The following is a 20,076-nucleotide window of genomic DNA, read 5'->3' on the forward strand; positions in this document are numbered from 1 at the left end:
ACATGTCTTCTGCCTGTAATCTCACTGAATGCAGTAGAACTGTCTTCAGTGATGACTCTCGCTTCGAATTGAGCCCCGATTACAAATGAAGATGTGTATGGAGACAGCTCTGGGATACTAAGCTGGCTGTCGGCCGCCGTGTGAGCCGACAAGCAGGGGTGCCATTTTATTTCATAGCAGGACCCCTTTGGCTGACAACTGTGGCATACTTACAGCACAGCGGTACGTCGACGATCTTCTACGCCCCGTTTTGTTGCTCTTCATGGCCAGCCATCCCGGAGTTACATCTCCTCAAGATAATTCCCGCCCTCAAAGGGCGGGAGGTTGTCTTCGTGCTTGCCAAGCACTACGTTGGCCAGCAAGGTCACCTCATCTCCCCCCAACTGAGAACGTTTGGAGCATAATGGACCCGGCTCTCCAACCATCTCGACATTTTGACGATATAATTCGCCTTTTGGACAGAATTTGGCACGATATTTCTCAGTAGGACATCCAACAGCTCTATCAATGCCAAGCCAAATAAGGCCAGAAGTGGACCAGAATTTTATTAACATGCTCATTTGGTGAAGCTCTTTCTCTTGCATAAATCTACCAATTTTTCTGAAATTGCTTACATTTGTTTGTGTTACATGTACATTAGATCTACCGATTTCCGTCCAATTCGAATAATTCCTTCGTGGTGCGTCGTTTTTTTTTCTCTTAGAGTATATTCTATTAACTACAAATCCTCAAACAAAATTATCTTTCAGAAATAAAGGAGAAGTCATATTTTGAGAATGTTTCGTTTTCCTGAAGAGGAACGCTGCTAAATCGGTCGAAACGGCGATTTTGTTTCATCGTTGCTTTTAGCCTACAAAATGACTCGGTGTAATACCTAGAAGGTTCTTATTCAAGTTGACACTTGGAAGAGGGGGACTTGTCAACTTATTCTTCAGTTGAGCAGTTATTTCTTGTATGTCTAATTATGGCGCTGAGCATTGTACGAGCGTGTTTGAAACGCGTGAAAGAGAACTCAGTTAGTACTGTGTGGAGATTGTGCCGCCCTGTAGAGAATGTCCAGCGAGAAGAACGCAGCGGCAGCCACTGGCACTCTCTGCGTAACAGGTTTGAGGCTGGGACCGCTGTGGCCTGCTGGCGCAGACGCGGGTCAAGGAAATCCGGCTCGCCGCCTGCTGTTGCTGTTGTCGGACCGTTACAGCCGCGCGCCGTTTGATATACCGAGCGTTCACAGCGTTCCGCGGAGGCGAATTAACAGAGATATACGGCCAGTCCCGGCTCAGCTCAAGTCTCCGACGTGGTTTTATTGCAGAGACAGATGCTTGCCTGGAGAGACTCAGAACCTCGGCGGCTTCTTTAACGTCAGGGGAAATGTCACAGCTACGAGTATGACTGTCTAAAATCACATGTGCTTTCCGTTCCGGTTAAAGTACACAGTCTCCACCTGAAGTGACACAGCAATAAAATGTTGGACACTAGCTGAAATGGCACAGCGACAAAATGTTGCGCTTGGCATCAGACAGATCGCCATTTCATTTGGAATGTAGCACCTTTAACAATTTGAGCCCGGTCACGCTTCGCTGGTTGTTGTCAGTTAAGGGGCAAATTAGTGACTGGGTATACTGAGCTGATTTAGCAGCCATGAATCAACACAAGACATTCCGACAACTGTGTACAAGAGTATTTGCTGGTAAAGGGTAATGTGTCATAACTGTTTGAAAATCAGGCTTGCGAGTGATTTTTTATCGTTAGTCTTTTGACTGTAGACTGATGACTTCATCATCTAGGAGTAGCAATTCCATTGATCCATTGTCCAAAAATGGTTCAAATGGCTCTGAGCACTATGCGACTTAACTTCTGAGGCCATCTGTCGCCTAGAACTTAAAACTAATTAAACCTAACTAACCTAAGGACCTCACACACATCAATGCCCAATGCAGGATTCGAACTTGGGACTGTAGCGGTCGCCGGCTCCAAACTGTAGCGCAAACCGCTCGGCCACTCCGCCCGGCTCCATTGTCCACATTTGTCTGTTGTATACATTCGTATCTCTGTCTTTCCCTACAATTTTTGCCTTCTACTCCTCTCTCTCTCTCTCTCTTTTTTTTTTTTTTTTTTTTTTTTTTTTGTCATCAGTCTACTGACTGGTTTGATGCGGCCCGCCACGAATTCCTTTCCTGTGCCAACCTCTTCATCTCAGAGTAGCACTTGCAACCTACGTCCTCAATTATTTGCTTGACGTATTCCAATCTCTGTCTTCCTCTACAGTTTTTGCCCTCTACAGCTCCCTCTAGTACCATGGAAGTCATTACCTCATGTCTTAGCAGTTGTCCTATCATCCTGTCGCTTCTCCTTATCAGTGTTTTCCACATTTTCCTTTCCTCTCCGATTATGCGTAGAACCTCCTCATTACTTACCTTATCAGTCCACCTAATTTTCAACATTCGCCTATAGCACCACATCTCAAATGCTTCGATTCTCTTCTGTTCCGGTTTTCCCACAGTCCATGTTTCACTACCATACAATGCTGTACTCCAGACATACATCCTCAGAAATTTCTTCCTCAAATTAAGGCCAGTATTTGAGATTAGTAGACTTCTCTTGGCCAGAAATGCCTTTTTTGTCATAGCGAGTCTGCTTTTGATGTCTTCCTTGCTCTGTCCATCATTGGTTATTTTACTGCCTAGGTAGCAGAATTCCTTAACTTCATTGACTTCGTGACCATCAATCCTGATGTTAAGTTTCTCGCTGTTCTCATTTCTACTACTTCTCATTACCTTCGTCTTTCTCCGATTTACTCTCAAACCATACTGTGTACTCATTAGACTGTTCATTCCGTTCAGCAGATCATTTAATTCTTCTTCGCTTTCACTCAGGATAGCAATGTCATCAGCGATCTCTAATATTATGGAAGCTATTCCCTGATATCTCAACAAGGGTACTGTTATCCAGCCCCTTCTTCTAACCAGTATTGTCCATATATTCTGTACCGTGTCGATTCTGCGCAGGACCTCCTTCATTTCTTGTCAGCCCAATTAAGTTCACCACATCTCAGAACTGGTAGAAATCTGTTGCTCATATTATGTCCTACATTAGAAAAGTCTGCAAGCCGTTGCCAATTTTGATAAAATCCTCTCAGCTGTTACGCCCTCGCCAAGGGAAGATCCGAGCAGGGTTGAAACGTCGAGCATCCTAAATTTTGGAGAGGAATATGACGCAGACAGACAATGCAGAATATTTTGGTATCATTATTAGTTTCTTTTTGTCAAGGAATGCTCCTTTTGTCTGTGTTAACCTCTTGTAACGTCATCCTTGATTTATCTGTTATATATTATTTTCCTTTCAACGTAGTAGGATTCCTTCACTTCGTTTACTTTTAAGCTGATGACTGATTTCATTTCTGATAGTCTCTCCTGTTTCTGTCTTTCTATGGTTCACTCTCAGTCCATATTACGTGCTCATTCCATTTGCTTTTCGTTCACTTCACTAGGTCTTGCAATTCTTCCTTACTTCCATTAGCGAACCTTATCACTGATATCCTTTTACCCTCTAATTTACTCCCCCTATTGGACTACCTTACTAACACCCTAGCAGATGCTGTTGGCAATGCTTCACTGTAACGCAAATGACTATTCAGTATCTCACATGCTTCCGCGTAATCTTCCAGATCCGTCATGTCAGGTAGTGTTGCGGAGAGTCAATCGCAGACCCGTGGACCAGCCGTAGTGCAGGCCCAGCAGGGTCCAAGTCTGCGCCGTGACTGCGACGGGCCGGTATGAATCACGGTACCCCGGGCGTTCGCGGCCCGCGCACACTTTCACCCGTCGCCAGGCGCGCCGCGCTCACGCCGCTATTGGCTTTGGAAAGCTACACTGCAGCCGTTGCCGCTACAAAATTCAGTGCCTGCTTCCAGATTGTATTGTTGCGCTTGAAGAAAAGTGGTGTAGATACGAGTGATGTACGTTCAGTGGGACATGTCCGACATAACATATATCACTCACCTGTAATTCTAGGGGCGCGACGGCTGTTCGATGAAAACGTTTCAGTGCGGATGCACAACCAACGCTCGAACTCCTATGGGAATCATAAATCTACGAACTGGGCGTTTATGGGCGGGGTGTCGTTGCGGTGCGGCGAGCGGAAGTTGGGAATTTGGGGTTGAAGGAAATCGTGACCGGATGGCAGAGGCGGTTAAGGTGACCTTTCTATAGAAGCATAGCATCAGTGTCTGAGGCCAGGGGCTGTAAAGAGAATCTGTAAGGGCACGCCAGCATAACTGCTACATCGTAGTAGAAATTACCTTGGCAACATGTGTGTGTGGGGGGGATTATCCTGCAACAGAATGACGCCGGCCGTCAACATTGCTGAGCGTTTGGACTTGATGACGCGCGAAGGTAACGTGCGAAGGTACGGAGGTACGTGAAACACGGCAAAAATTGTAGCGAACTATCAAGTCCAAATGCCCTAGAATGTTGCTCCAATCTATTGTAGGACAGGAAATGACCTCCCACATGTTGCCATGCTGCAGAAGTTTCGTTGGGAAGCCCTTACACTTCTTCCATACAGTTCAGATCTCTCCCCAAGGGATTTCCATATTTTTGGGTCCCTGAATAAGGACATTCGTGGCCATCGATTTATTTTGTAGGAAGAGGTGCACGCCGGGGTACGATCATGCTTCTGTTAACAGCCGCATACTTTTTCCACGGAGGGAGTGACCGTCTTGCCTCACAGGCGGATTATTTTTTAAATAACAAACAGTTCACTTACTTTTTCTCCATCTCTGTCGTTTTCATTTGACTTTACCATATATTTCGCTATGAAATACGGTTTTACTGTATTTTTATACGAGATGCAGGCTTCATGATCGCCGTTTTACGACGGTTGCATCGTATCAACCTACTCCTTCCAAGTTAGAATCCGTTGCCTTAACCAATGGCCCATCTCGCTCGCTGTCTACTACTGGAGATCTAGCAGATGTACGTCAACATGCGCTTCTTGTTGCCATCCAGCTGCCAGTTCCAGAACAAGACGTTGAGTGTGTACCGCATTCTCAGGCGTGGTAGAGGCTGTGCTGGCTGTGGCAAACGGTGATTCACGGAGCAGAAGCAGGCGGAGCCGGGAATAGCGTTCTAATAAGGCGAGCAACAGGTTGCGTGCCCGCGGCTGCGGGTTCCGGCGGCCGTCCTTGGCGCTGCGACAGGCCGCCGCCGCCGCCGCCGCCACTGCCGTTGCCGGAACTGCCCGCCGCAATCACACGCACCGCCTCCTCGTGCTGCCTCTGTGGGCCATCGCTAGCTCTCACAGGCATCTGCACACCGGGACCTTACAGAGGTCGGGCGTCAATGAAAGCCCGGGTAGCCCTCGGAAAACTCCACTGGCCGATTAAAATACAACTGCCAAGCGGTCTAAGGCGCTGCAGTCATGGACTGTGCGGCTGATCCCGGCGGAGGTTCGAATCCTCCCTCGGGCATAGGTGTGTGTATAATTTAGGTTAAGTAGTGTGTAAGCTTAGGGACTGGCGACCTTAGCAGTTAAGTCTCATAAGATTTCACACACATTTTTGAAATAAATACAACTACTATAAGAACAATGTTCTACTGAAGATTGTTTGAAAGAAAAATAATCGTCATCAGCAAGGCTTTTGCACAAAGCAATAGTGTTTCAGATTCAGTTAATCTGTCATGGTTCTAAAACTCTGACACAGTTTACAATAAAACGGGCGTTTCGAAAGACGTTGAAGACGTTGCAGGTAGCCTTAACCGGAATAACGACACTACAGGCCACTAAAATTGCTACACCACGGAGATGACGTGCTACAGACGCGAAATTTAACCGTCAGGAATAAGACGCTTTGATATGCAAATGATTACCTTTTCAGAGCATTCACACAAGGTTGGCGCCGGTGGCGACATCTTCAACGTGCTGAAATGAGGAAAGGTTCCAACCGATTTCTCACACACAAACAGCAGTTGACCGACGTTGCCTTGTGAAACGTTATTGTGATGCCTCGTGTAAGGAGGACAAATGCGTACGTACCATCACGTTTCCGACTTTTATAAAGGTGGGAGTGTAGCCTATCACGATTGCGCTTTATCGTATCGCGACATTGCTGCTCGCGTTGGTCGAGATCCAATGACTGTTAGCAGTCGGTGGGTTCTGGAGAGTAATACGGAACGCCGTGCTAGATCCCAACGGCTTCGTATCACCAACAGTCGAGATGACAGGCATCTTATCCGCATGACTGTAACGGATCGTGCACTCACGTCTCGATTCCTGAGTCAGCAGATGGGGATGTTTGCAAGACAACACCCATCTGCACGAACAGTTACACGACGTTTGCAGCAGCATGGACTATCAGTTCAGCCATGGCTGCGGTTACTCTTGACGCTGCATCACAGACAGAGCGCCTGCGATGGTGTACTCAGCGACGAACCTGAGTACACGAATGGTAAAACGTCATTTTTTCGGATGAATCCAGGTTCTGTTTAAAGCATCATGATGGTCGCATCCGTGTTTGGCGACATCACGGACAACGCACATTGGAAGCGTGGCGTGTCACTCGGCGTGATGGTATGGGGTGCCCCTGGTTACACGTCTCGGTCACCTCTTGTTCGCATTGACGGCACTTTGAACAGTGCACGTTACATTTCAGATGTGTTACGATCCGTGGCTCTACCCTTCATTCGATTCCTGCGAAACCCTACATTTCAGGAGGATAATGCACGACCGCATGTTGCAGATCCTGTACGGGCCTTTCTGGATACAGAAAATGTTCGACTGCTGCCCTGGCCAGCACATTCTCGAGATCTCTCACCAACTGAAAACGTCTGGTCAATGGTGGCCGAGGAACTAGCTCGTCACAATACGCCAGTCACTACTCTTGATGAACTGTGGTATCGTGTTGAAGCTGCAAGCGCAGCTGTACCTGTACACGTCATCCAAGCTCTGTTTGATCCACGCCCAGGCGTATCAAGGCCGTTATTACGGCCAGAGGTGGTTGTCCTGGGTACTGATTTCTCAGGATCTATGCGCCGAAATTGCGTGAAAATGTAATCACATGTCAGTTCAAGTATAATATATTTGTTCAATGAATACCCGTTTATCATCTGCATTTTTTCTTGGTGTAGCAATTTTAATGGCCATAGTGTACTTGTTTTTGTATTTTTTAACTGTCAGATGTTAATGGTATTGTATCCCACCGGATGGATTGTTGACTGTGAGTGTTTCAGGAAGGCCATAGTAGCGGAAGCAATCATCAGTATTAGAGTTGTGATAGTTCTGCAAGGAAACAATATTCATCATGAATGAATAATGAGAGAACCAGCAGGACAAAACGCAGTACTACTAGTTGAATAATAGCCACTTTTACAGACGTGTGGGCTGTACGGCCTATTTAAGCGGGTTGCAACTGAGAATAATAAATAAACAAAGAAATATCCCCAGCGTCAGCTGATCCTTCTAGCCACATACTCATCACAGCACTCGGAAGTGCAACCCGCGGGTGCAGCCACTCCTTCGGCTGGCAGCCGTTGTCAAACAGCAAGCCCATAGAGTACGTCAGTCATCGCGTTTCCTGTTGGGGATCTTCTTGCGATCCAAACAATGTTTCTCTCGTTAATATTTTAGCGATGTGACTTTCTGTAGCCGTCAGATGCTTAAAGAACCTAATTTTTAACCCTCAGCTGTACAAACAAACCTTTACACTTTACCGCTTTCGGTCTCTCAGAATTTCTTCACAGAAAGAAAAGGCAAAACATTAGATAGAAAAGCAATTAGATGGCTCGAAAGTGCACAACGTTACAATAAGTATACATGACTGTCCATCGTATCCCATGACCTTAAACAACATAAAATTAGTCTTACATTAATACACGACAGAATGAGAAAGAACTGTGACGAAGAATCTCATGATAGTTCATTCACATCGGATCCTGTATTATTGTAAGATTATTATTGAAAGGTCGATTTGACGCTGTTTAACGTCATGGTATATGATAGATGGTCACGTGATTAATTGTTACATTGTGGACTTTCGAAACACTTAAAAGGAAATTGCTTTCATATTTGATGTTCTGCCTTTTCTGTCTGTGATGATGGTCTGAGAGACTGAAACGGTAAAGATTACGATTTATTAGCACAGCTAATGGTCTGGCTACCCTGCTCGATTCCGAGATTCTGTAAATAGTTCTGGACTGCCACACACAAACTAATTTTCTGCCACCACAATTTATTTATATTGACATAGCTGCGTATGACGTTCTTTCTTTGCCAAATGTACTTTAACAGGTCCTTCAGTGGCGCCGTTGGAGACCAAGGTGCTTTCGTAGCTCAGTTCATAATCACCTAGTGAGCGATATGAATGTCTGTTGCTTCTCTCGTGGAACGTAGATAATCTCGGCCTGTTTGCTGCTGTGGTTACTCGGATGGTGCCTTCCCTATGGAATATCTTCATTATCCTGCCGCTGTCACTCTACACGCACAGTAAGTGGACGGTTTAACACTTTTCTTCCTCTTCATCTCTTCTCCCCATGTCTTCTGTTGTCATTTTCTGAATAACTCTCCCTCCCGGCTCAGTTCCCTCTATGTGCGTGGAACATAGCTTCTGTAGTTCACCTCGCAGGTTTCAGAGACTCCATAGGTAGTGGTGGTAACTCTCGAATCCCAAAACTCCTCTTACTTGGAACTTGGTGAGCCATGTTGAACAGACTAGTGCGCTTTCTGAAGATCGTATCTACAGCTGTGCGATGTCGTGTCCAAGCCCAGCAATGCTGTTTATCGACTTCCTCGAGTTCCACTGCAAATTGCGTGTTGAAGGCCCGTTGTTAGGGACTAATTTTCCCCTACGTTGAAGAATAATTATGTCGTCTACGTAATTTTTGATGCAGAGGAATGAAGAACAGGGGCGTGCCTTCAGAACTCATGAGGAACATGACTGTTGCTATTTTCAAGAACCCCAGTTCTACTATTCTTCTGTCTTTAAGTTTTCACTTAACTCCGTGCAACGCAAGCTTAAAAAAAAAAGTGACGTCAGACTCGATTAGGCACGTGAATAAGCCTTAATGTTACCATACACAAGTATCAGAAGGTCGTTGGTTACATTCGGTAGCGAGCCAAATTCTGTTAATGCAGAACCATAATTTCCATCTCTAATCAGAGACATCTAAATGTGGCTAAAGGCTAGCCATTGACATCACTTAACCTTCCGGGCTGAGATGCCGTGGTCCATACATAATACTCTCCCCTGACGTTTCGCCTTCCGCAGTCGAAGTGTCTTATGTATGGACCACGGCATCTGCCGTGAAAGCCTTCATTCTATGAACTAGCCATTGAGTTCGAAATGAAAGACTATTGAAAGGTAGAAAACGTAATAAAAGTTTCACTTCAGGAGTCAAATGGCTTCTTAATGGATTCACTACCGCGGTCGTACTCGCAAGTACTACGTAGTAAATGTTTTACGTCTGTAACAATTTTGGCGCACGTAATTAACTGTCTAAATTTACCAGCCTTCTTTGATTTGCTTTCGCAAATATAACAAGAGCGTCTGATAGAAAAACACAGGTAGCCAACATTTGTTGTTCTGAGATTTGTGTTAGAGCAATACCGCCATTCCAAACCAGTCTAAAACGAGACAGTCTTGTACCACTGCCAAGGCGAAGTACGTTAATTAGACCTTTGTCTTTTCTTCGTTAAAGAGTGTAGCAAAACAGAGATTGTTCTGGTAGCTGTCTACAGCTTTTAGAACAAAGGCGAAGCTTTGAAGAAGCGACTTTCGGGCAACTGCAGTGCAGTTTGGCAAGCCGTTGCGAATTGCTGGACAAACAGCAACGTGCGGAAAGCGTGAAGTCTTCCTCTCGGGGTTTGCCAGCAGAGAGCCGTAAGCCGCAGAGAGCAACGACATTCGCAAACAGCGAGCGGCCGCCGAGGTGGGAACTGTAAACAGGGCGGGGCCCTCCAGCGGAGCCCAAGGCCGCGCCGCCGTACTGAACACCTGTCGGAGAGCGGCCGCGCCACGGCAAAGAACTGCACGCAAGCCTTTGCACAATGTGCGAAAAACCTCGCCTGTCCCTTTGCTCTCTGCCCATCTACAGAGCGGATCATTCTTATTTCCGTAGAGACGGGCTGCCGATGATAGCCGCCTTAGTGTTACGCTCAAAAAGATTACTGTCGAATACGGGTGGATTTCTCACAACTCGGATCTGTGGCTCTATTAGTAGGAAGTTAGTGTTCCACACGTCGACGAAGAGCCGAGAAAAGCCATAGTACGTATAAGTCCGTATTGGACAAAGACGGGTGGGGTAAGTACTTGCGGCCTATCACAAGAGCCATCTTAGCGTTCCCCATAAGCGATTTCGGAGAACAGGTCGAAGGTATTTGAATCACCACTTTCCACGAATGCGAATCCAGTGCTTTAACCACTAAGCTTCTTTAATTGGTACCTCAGGTAATGTACATTTCAAATAATATAACACTGCTGGACCATCTGGATTCTGAGCCACTTTATCGTTTGTTTGCTTGTGTAATGAGGAACTGCTACGAGATAAATTTCTGAGTGATAACCGTGAGCCGACCGCGGTTTCCGAGCAGTTCTAGGCGCTTCAGTCCGGAACCGCGCGACTGCTACCGTCGCAGGTTCTAATACTGCCTCGGGCATGGGTGTGTGTGGTGTCCTTAGGTTAGTTAGGTTTAAGTAGTTCTAAGTTCTAGGGAACTGATGACCTCAGATGTTAAGTCCCATAGTGCTCAGAGCCATTTCAACCATTTTGATAACCATGAACAATGTTCTTGATTTATGCCTACGCAGTGTTCAGGCGACAGAAATAGTTCGCACGTAGATCACTGTTCTTTGAGCAATAATAGAAGAGATCACTGGCTGATGCACGGAAATATTCTCTAAAATTGGCTGTCGATGACAGCATTTCGCAGACAAACCTGTGCTTTTCTCTTGTCTACGCTCCAGTACGTGTGGAACACTAACTCCATACTAAAAGAGTCACAGATCTGAGTTATGTGAACTAATTCCTCCGCTAGAGGATCTGATTATATGGTTCCGTTTCTAATGAAACTGTACCTACTCCATTTCTAAGCGGTATAACTGCATCTTTGCCGGCCAGCGAAATTTTAAACAATATTTGCTTCACACTAAAAATGTTCGAATCACTTAGTAATCTATGCCATTACGAGTCTGCCCATTTTCAGAAGGGGTATTTCATGTGAGTGACACACCACATGCTCAATTTTGCTTCCTCAGTCACTTCCGTTGATTTAATGCGCGACAGCCATAAGCATGTGCCTGCTTCAAAACCGTATACCACAAAAGAGGACTGAATACGTCAAATCAGATTGCCATAGTACGAGGGCTATTCGGAAAGTAGTCCGATCGGGCGCGAAATGGAAACTACAATGAAAATCCGAAGAAGCTTTGCACAGGTGTGCTGCGCAGTGTCTCCAGTATGCCCGTCAACTGTGTCACGTCACAGTTATCAGTTCTGAGCGCACAGTGAGCCCGTAAAGATGCGTAGAAAATAACGTCTCCCGCCAAGTATCAGGGCCTGGTGAGAGGTTGCGTCTTATTTCACGCAGCCCATACAGCATAACTGTCATGCGTTTTCTTCGTGACAATTCTCGGCCGCTCTCTACAGGGACAATGAAGATGCTCCTACAGCGTTTTCAATGGGAAGTGTTTGAAGAGCCACAATACAACCCGTAATTGTCTCCCCTGAGTTTCATCTCTGTTCACATGAATCGCTGACCATGAAGGCAACATTTAAGCACAAACAACGAGCAGTAGACCAGCACAGAGAATTGGAGGAAGGAACAGGCGGCTGCCTCCTATGAAGAGGGTACTGGAAATCTGGGACAACGCTACGACAAACGTCTAAGTCGGAGCGGCGACTATGTAGGGAAGGTGTAACTAACTGTTGGAGGTAAAACATATTATTTATGCAGCGGTTTCCTTCTCGCGACCGAACGGACCATACTTCCCCAAATAGCCATCGTAGTATATACCTTGCTGGAAAAGCCAAACAGTCTAGAACAATTGGAGAGAAGGTAAGCGATCAAGGTTTCAATCAAATTCGTAAGAAAAGAATAGCGACAGGGGCAAGTCAATAAAAGAATAATCGCAATTAAAAAAACAGGCACATTTACTACAATTAATAAGATTATTTTACTGATTACTATTGTCAAGGAAGTTTTCCTGTTTCAAAACGAACATTTAATCAAGGATTACAGTTTTTTTTTTTAACGAGTCTGACTAAGAGTCCGTAGGGTTGTATTGTAGTACACCAGCGTACGTCAACTTGAAGCATATACGAAATTTTGTAATACATATAAAGCTGTCGTAAGTATGAATTATAGTCCGTACATAACAGTACTTCACTAGGCACGGTCTTACGCTAGGCACGAAGCGTCTCTATGGCAAATAACTACAAATGTTTGTAGTTTTACGTAAACTGACAGACCCGCATATTTGTATTATAAGCAAAAGCTTAAAAAAATTAAGTAAAATGAAAATAAGATCTGTTCCCCCCCCTCCTCCCCCCCCCCCCCCCCCGGTCACCAGAATTTCCCCTTCTGCTCCGTAACTATGCAGTTGTGATCGTTGATCCTTACCCTACAGAGCGCCCGCCCCTGGCAGCTGAGTGGTCAGTTCGACGGAATGGCCGGCTGGTGTGGCCGAGCGGTTCTAGGCGCTTCAGTCCGGAACCGCGCTGCTGCTACGTTTGCAGGTTCGAATCCTGCCTCGGGCATGGATGTGTGTGATGTCCTTAGGTTAGTTAGGTTTAAGTAGTTCTAAGTTCTAGGGGAATGATGACCTTAGATGTTAAGTCCCATAGTGCTCAGAGCCATTTCAACCATTTCGACAGAATGTCATACCTAACGCTCCGGGTTCGATTCTCCGCCCATGGATTGGGTGTTGTGTAGACATTATCATTTTCATTTCAACCTCATCGAGACGCAAGTCGCCGAAGTGGCGTCAACTCGAAAGACTTGCACCAGGCGAAAGGTTTACCCAACTGCCCTAGCCACCATTTACTCTACAGAGCAATTCTGTGATACTGAGCAGAAACAGCAAATGTTTGTATAAAATATTGAAAGGGGGATGGCGAGCGGTGTGCTGACCACACGCCCCCCTATCCGCATCCTCATCTGAGGATGACACGGCGGTCGGATGGTCCCGATGGACCACTTGTGGCCTGATGACGGAGTGCTTGCTTGAAAGGGGGATGCTGGTAACTACAGAATACTGACGAGTACTGTACGGACGATTCAGTGTTTCTTCCAAATGTTAAAAGAAACTCACCTCTTTTGTTTCTGCTGTCTGACTGCGTTCGTGTCATGTTCAACGTGTCAGTCGCATAAGGTATGCACGGGAGCTTCTGCAAAGTTAATTCGAATGTAGGAGAGATGTACTAGCAGAACTCAAGGTGTACAGAGAGTCGTGAGTTCCACATTAGAGTCTCGGTCCGAGCACAGCTTCAAACTATCAAGGAATTTTGAAAAAGCGCACATTCGGCTGCAGAGTGAAAGATTTACTTCGTAACCGTTCCTGAGGATGAGTCACAAAGTGATTCTGTTATTGTGCTCGGAACTTTTGTTCTCTGCACGCGGCTGTCTCTAGCAGAGCTATAACGGCTGTTTCGGCGCCTGTGACTTCCGCTCGAGACAGCAGGAACGGCGTCGTGGCGTGTCGGCGTTCGCACTGTGCGTGGAGGCGGCGCGCATATGCCGGAAGCGAGCGACTCTGCAAGCAGACCACGACCGCGCGCGGGGCTGCGCACACGCCTGGCCGCCTGCTAATTGCTCCCGATGCGCTGGCGGCTCCTCCCCGACGAGCAGGCGCCTGTCACTTGTCGCGCGCTGCCACGTCAAAGCTACATGCAATCGTTGACTCATATTTCGGTGCTTGTGTCATGTGAGAGGCAGTGCTACCCGAAAGAATTTATTTAAAAAATACTGATATTAATCTTTCTTAAAATACGAATATTTATGAAACTTCCCAGTTTCCCTTAGACGGATGAATCTGTGAATGCTTATTATTGTTACATACTATCTTGTTAAAACTATCCGGACACCTATTGGTCGATATTAACATGGGATGTATCCACCCTTCGACTTTGTGACGCCCTGAACTCTGCTGGGGTCTCTTTCAGTGAGGTGTCTGAATGTCTCTGGAGGAATGGTAACCCATTCTTCGTCAAGAGCCGAAACCAAAGAAGGTAGTCATGCTGGACGTTGGCATCTGGAGCGAAGTCGACGTCTGAACTCATCCCAAAGTCGTTCCAGTGGTTCAGGTCGGGCTCTGGACAGGGCAGTCTATGTCAAGAACGTTATTCTCTACAAACAGTTACACCACAGATGCTGCTTTATGACAGGGCGCGCTGTCGTGCTGATACAGTCACCGCCTCCGAACTGATCCTCTACTGTATGAAGTACACAGTGCTGTAACATCTGATCATATCCTTCGCCAGTTACCATTTTCTGAAGTGCTAAGACCCCCCCATTGTATAGTATTCTATCGTATAGAACTGGGGACTTAGAAACGACGGAGGGCTTCGTCCCCGCCGTAGCCCTCAGTGAACCCCACTAAAGGCTACAGCAGTCCACGCACCCCACTGCCACCCCACACCGAACCAGGGTTATTGTGCGGTTCAGCCCCCAGTGGACTCCCCCACACCGGGAACGTCTCACACCAGACGAGAGTAACACCAATTTTTGCGTGGTAGAGTAATTTTGGTGTACGCGTACGTGGAGAAAGTGTTTGCGCAGCAATCGCCGACATTCGCCGAGGCAGATGGAAAACAGCCTAAAAACCATCCACAAATGGCCGGCACACCGGACCTCGATGCTAGTCCGCCGGGCGGATTCGTGCCGGAGATCGGCACGCCTTCCCAATCCGGAAAGCAGTGCGTTAAAGCGCACGGCTAACCGGGCGGGCAAAGACTACCACACTGTAACACCACCTTCTCCATAAATCACTCTTTGGATGGGAGTTAACGCTCTCCAGGTAATCATCAAACCGAAAGCCTTCCCTTTGATTCCCACAGGATGTACCGTGATTCATCACTCTAAATCAGTCACCCACTGTCCACTGCTGTCGCCCTTTGCAACGCTTCAGGCGTCTGTTAGCACTGACTACAGAAATGTCTGACTTACGATGAATTGCTCCACCATCGTACCCTATTCTTTTGAACTCCCTAGCTGTTTCGAACTCACATTGATTCCTTCCGCCGATTTCGTGTGGTTTTCTACAACCACCCTCCGCGATACTCGACGGTTGTGGGTTTAGTTAACCGTAGCTGTTGCTTCCACTTCACGATCACACCACCAAAAATCGAATTGAGCAGCTTTAGAAAGTTTGAAATGTCGATGACGAACTGGTTACTTTGGTGACATACAATGACTAGACCACTTTCGAAATCGCTGAGGTGTTCTGACCGACCTATTCTGCTGTTTCTGTTTCTCTGTTGACAACACAGTACTCTCTCCCTCCTTTCATACTGCCGGGTCCGCATTTTTGGCGGTCATTTCACCGTGACCTGGACGGGGAATGTAATCAGCAGTTTCGCTTTTCGTAGGCGGACTTTACCATTTTATTTTATAATATTCTTACCTATGAATTCTATTTCCTTTCTTTGCTGACTTTACAGATAATGTTTCAAAAAGCCAGTAAGAGACTAAACGGAGATTGTGAAATTTAAAACTTCCCTGTTGTATACATCGTTCTATGACATTTCGGACCAGCTGCCAGATATCGTGTCAGCAAGTTATTGTCATCAAAATTTCGCCCAAAGTTTCATGTAAAACACGGAGGTAGTTAGCGCTGTTTGTTTCTAGGATGATGACCAGACCTAGAACTTGTCAGAGCGCAATCGAATTACTTCTGGGCTATAGCCTACTGTGCACAAGATGTGACTCTTGAACCTTGTCTCCTATGTCAGCATTTATCAAAATTGCTTGTCGAATACAACAGTGCACAGAGTTCATACGAAAACGCCTATTGCCAGTTCTTTCACCGGCAGTGGTGAAATCACGTTGCAAAGCGCGACTGTGTGTCGCAAAGACGTGTTTAGCGGCACGAACGTACGCTACGCCACGCTGTTAAGGAGAGGCGAAGCGGAATGTTACAAGCTAAAACGCGAAGGTTATTTCGAGAAGGACATTCAGTGATCCAGCAAAGTCATGAGAAACTGTATCCAAAATCGGAAAAGTGATAATTTGATGTCCTGCTGAACAAGGAAAGAAAGCTGAAACAAGTTGCATTGTGTCACCAGCATTTCTTTAAAAGTGGAAGGCAGCCAGAAAGGTGTGTTTGTCTCTCAACATTCCACATTTTCTTGGAAATTACCATGCGTCACGCAAGTGGCATGAGGCAGACCCGTTGTTGGCTCATGTGTATTGGTATCCAAATGAGGAAATGGAATGAAGTTTGCGCCGCAGAGGTACAATTGTATATAAGACAGGGCTCTTTCTCCTAGTGTCGTATGTGCTTACAGTTATTTATCATCATTAGGCAAAATCTTCATACATGTCCTTTGAGCAGGTAATTTATTTGATAATCGAGTGAAATACGATTCTTCGGGCAATGTATAGCATCTATATCAGTTTCAATCACTTGAGCCCTGCAACACATCTTATGAGTTACTATTCCAGGTCTCACAAACCAGACCATGTTTCATTAAATGACCCCAAAATGCAGACGGAATAGGGCCGTTACTCAGATGGTGCAAGCGCACAGTCGTGTTAGTTCATCAACGAATCAGCTTTCCTTTCTTCCTGAGTTACAGTGCGTGGTTTCCGACGTGCAGAAGGTCATACTTTGCGTGATGACCGTTGATTCTGCACTGAACGTTAACACACGTCTCATACCTCAAACTCAGCAGCAAGCATCGAAGTACTGCCTCGTTACATCGCGCCGTAACGACTTTCTTCACAAATAACTGCCGGCGGCAATAACAGGAACCGGCATCCATCCTTGCCGTGCTGTGCAGCCCATTAACTGCCTCGCCGCAGCTCTTTCAGTGTCCAGAAAGTCTCCTCAATCACCAACTCAGTGCAGCGGCAGTCAGCTGACTTCATTTCTACGCCACGATGAATTGCTCATCTGTTGCCGACGTGGCAACCAATTTCTCGTTGGCTGGCACATAATGACTCTTCCTCAGTCTCTCGTCCTCGGAACTACGTTATCCATCGAACTTGTACTGAGTGTCCTTCTAATTCTGGGAAAAAAATTCGTAACCCTTTATCTCAAGTTAAAAAATAAAAAAACAAAATAAAATTGAAGGCAGAGATAGTCCTGGCTACAAAGAAGCAGTAATGGATCAGATTTAATGCGGTAGTAATCGATCTAGAGTATGCAGGAAAACACCTACAAGCGAAGCTGTTAATAATGTTCGAGTTGTTTCCATTAGGGTTCCTGTGCCTACAAACCTGACAATGAAACATACAGTTCTGACGCTAAGGCCGCGCTGGATTAGCCGAGCGGTGTGAGGCGCTGCAGTCGTGGACTGTGCGGCTGGTCCCGGTGGAGGTTCGAGTCCCCCTCGGGCATGGGTGTGTGTGTTTGTCTCTAGGATAATTTAGGTTAAGTAGTGTGTAAACTTAGGGACTGATTACCTTAGCAGTTAAGTCCCATTAGATTTCACACACATTTTTTTGAGTTCCGATTCCTCGCTATCAAAGGACCAGCACTTAGTTTGATTTCTGAAGAGGAGAAATTTGTTAACATCAAATGTAGATTTAAGTGATAGGAAGTCTTTCTCTGAAAGTATATGTATGGCTTGTAGCCATGTACGGAAGTGAAGTATGGACGATAAACAGTTTAGACAAAAAGAGAATAGAAGCATTTGAAATGTGGTGCCACAGAAGAATGCTGAAGATTATATGGTAGATCGTGTAACTAATGAGGAAGTGCTCAATAGAAGTGGGGAGAAAAGAAGTTTGTGGCACAAATTCACTAAAAGAAGAGATCTGTTGATAGGACACAGGTCACATTGCGAGACATCAAGGGAGCACCAATCTAAAATTTAGTATTGTGCGGGGGGGGGGGGGGGGGGGGAGGGGGTTGGAGTGGGAGGCGGGACGGGATTTTCGAGGGAGGCCAATAGATAAATACAGTAGGCAGTTACATACGGATGTAGGCTGCAGTAGTCATTCGGAGAACAACAACAACAAGGTAAGTCATGGTGTTGATGCAACTTTGAGAGACGTCGTACATGATTCTACAGTAGTATGTATGTTCAGTGTTTCGTATTTGACTGTTGTAATCACAAAACAAGTTTGATATCCCCAGTGCGCCGCGACTGACTAAAAGTCCAATTGCTAAAATACATTCCGCATTGCTGGAATATTAGAGACGATCTTTCATGTTCACTTGTGTTCAGTTTACTGATGTTATGCCTCCTATTTTATAGTTGCGTTGTTGACGTGTGTTCTGCTCAGTCAACTTCTGTTGGTCATGTTACAGTCAGACTGCGTTCGTTAATTAATTTCATTTATCTAGTTTAGGACACAATTTTTCCAATTCTGGTCATGTTAAGTTTTACTCGTGCTCTTAAACCAAATTTCAAACAACTTGACCCACCAGTCTTCGACTGTTGTGATTCCTGTCCTGAAGATATGAACGACCATCACAGATATTGTTCAAAAGACGCGCCTCAATTTCCACGTTGTATGACAAAACTGCGGTGACTCCGTCTGCAATTGCAGTTGTAGACGTGACGTTTCGAAGATACTGCGTTTATTGCAACAGGTAGTTAATTGCTTTTCGCTGAACAGGGCCAGTAATCGGTAATGTGAGGAAAGCGGACCCGCCGCGGGATGTGGGCCAAGGACTACCGCCGAACCAAGGCCCCTCGCGCTCCCCGGATGACGTCTCGCCATCACGTGTCTCTCTCTTAAAGTGGCTGGGAAAAGGGAAGACTGGGCTGCAGTAAGCGACTGAAAATTACGTAACAATTGCACGAAACGCCATTCGTCTGTAGTATCTCAAGTGAAGGATTTAGAAATGTACTGCGGTTTCAGCCGCATCCAAGTGAGACAACAGAAATCTCTCCCTTCCTCCCACCCTCCTACTCCTCTCTCCGGCCATTGCCCTAGGATACGGGGAAGACAGGAGAATAGCTGTCGCAGTGGCCTTTAAATCAAAGATCTTGTTGTACTCACCTTGACAAGAGAAGCCGTCGCCGGTGTACCCAGGGAAGCAGGAACAGTGGAAGCTGCCTAGAGTGTTTGTACAGTGCGCGAACACGTCGCAAGGACGGTACTTGCACTCGTTCTCATCTGAAACAATACGAGACACGCCGTGCTACAAATACCGAACATTCGAGGCTACAGTTTGAGGTGTAATATGAAACCATTGATCTAAGGAATACATTCATCCTACTTACACTTTCATTATCTTCAATATTTTCATGAAAGCATTTGCGCTGGGCCGCTTGAGGTTGAAGAAACAGTTAACATGTTTAGGTACAATCTTACAATCGTTACCGAGACTAAATGAAACAAAGAAGGAATCATGGCAGAAACGATGAAACCTTTCGTCACTCAACACGGAATGTAAATAGACAAAGTGATAAAAATGAGAAACTAAAATGGAGAAGAAGTCTGAAAACGTAAGCACTTGGAAATCATTAGAAATACCACGAGAGAACTGATTAATCACTCTTTCCGATGACGTAAAAAACCATTTTTGATGCGAATAATATTGTTTCCGTCTTCAAGAAAAAATGTACTTTAGAGATTTTGCCTTGATAAATTTGAAATCTCTTAAAACTGAGTTAATTCCACTGAGGGAAATTAAAAAAGAAAATTTGCTCGAAATTACATTGTTGAATGTAACTTCATTGCAAGTCCAATACACGTGAGGAGTTTGACGTAAAGGCACTTTTACTTACTTCGCAAATAGGCGACACGTAGTGGCAAACAATTATACATTAAATAGCTTCCGAGCAGACCATACGTGAACATCAAGCAGTATAAAGAAACAGGGAGAAGAGATGCGGTGATTTTAGTAACTGCCAATTATGTTGAGTAAGTCCTATCTGCAAAAATCCTGAATAAGGTATTTATAACAAACCG

The 20,076-nt window shown here is 45.7% G+C and overlaps 1 protein-coding gene across 1 annotated transcript in view; it reads right to left on the reverse strand.

The window, feature by feature from the left end:
* The window catches only part of LOC126270278 (uncharacterized), a 589,946-nt gene that overhangs the window by 416,795 nt on the left and 153,075 nt on the right, over positions 1 to 20,076 (reverse strand). Inside the window, exon 5 of the mRNA XM_049974059.1 lies at positions 19,162 to 19,278. Within this exon, the coding sequence (XP_049830016.1) occupies positions 19,162 to 19,278 (117 nt within the window). The remainder of the gene's footprint in view (positions 1 to 19,161; positions 19,279 to 20,076) is intronic.

The sequence above is a fragment of the Schistocerca gregaria genome, chromosome 1, assembly GCF_023897955.1.
Source record: "Schistocerca gregaria isolate iqSchGreg1 chromosome 1, iqSchGreg1.2, whole genome shotgun sequence".
Classification (NCBI taxonomy): Eukaryota; Metazoa; Arthropoda; class Insecta; order Orthoptera; family Acrididae; genus Schistocerca; species Schistocerca gregaria.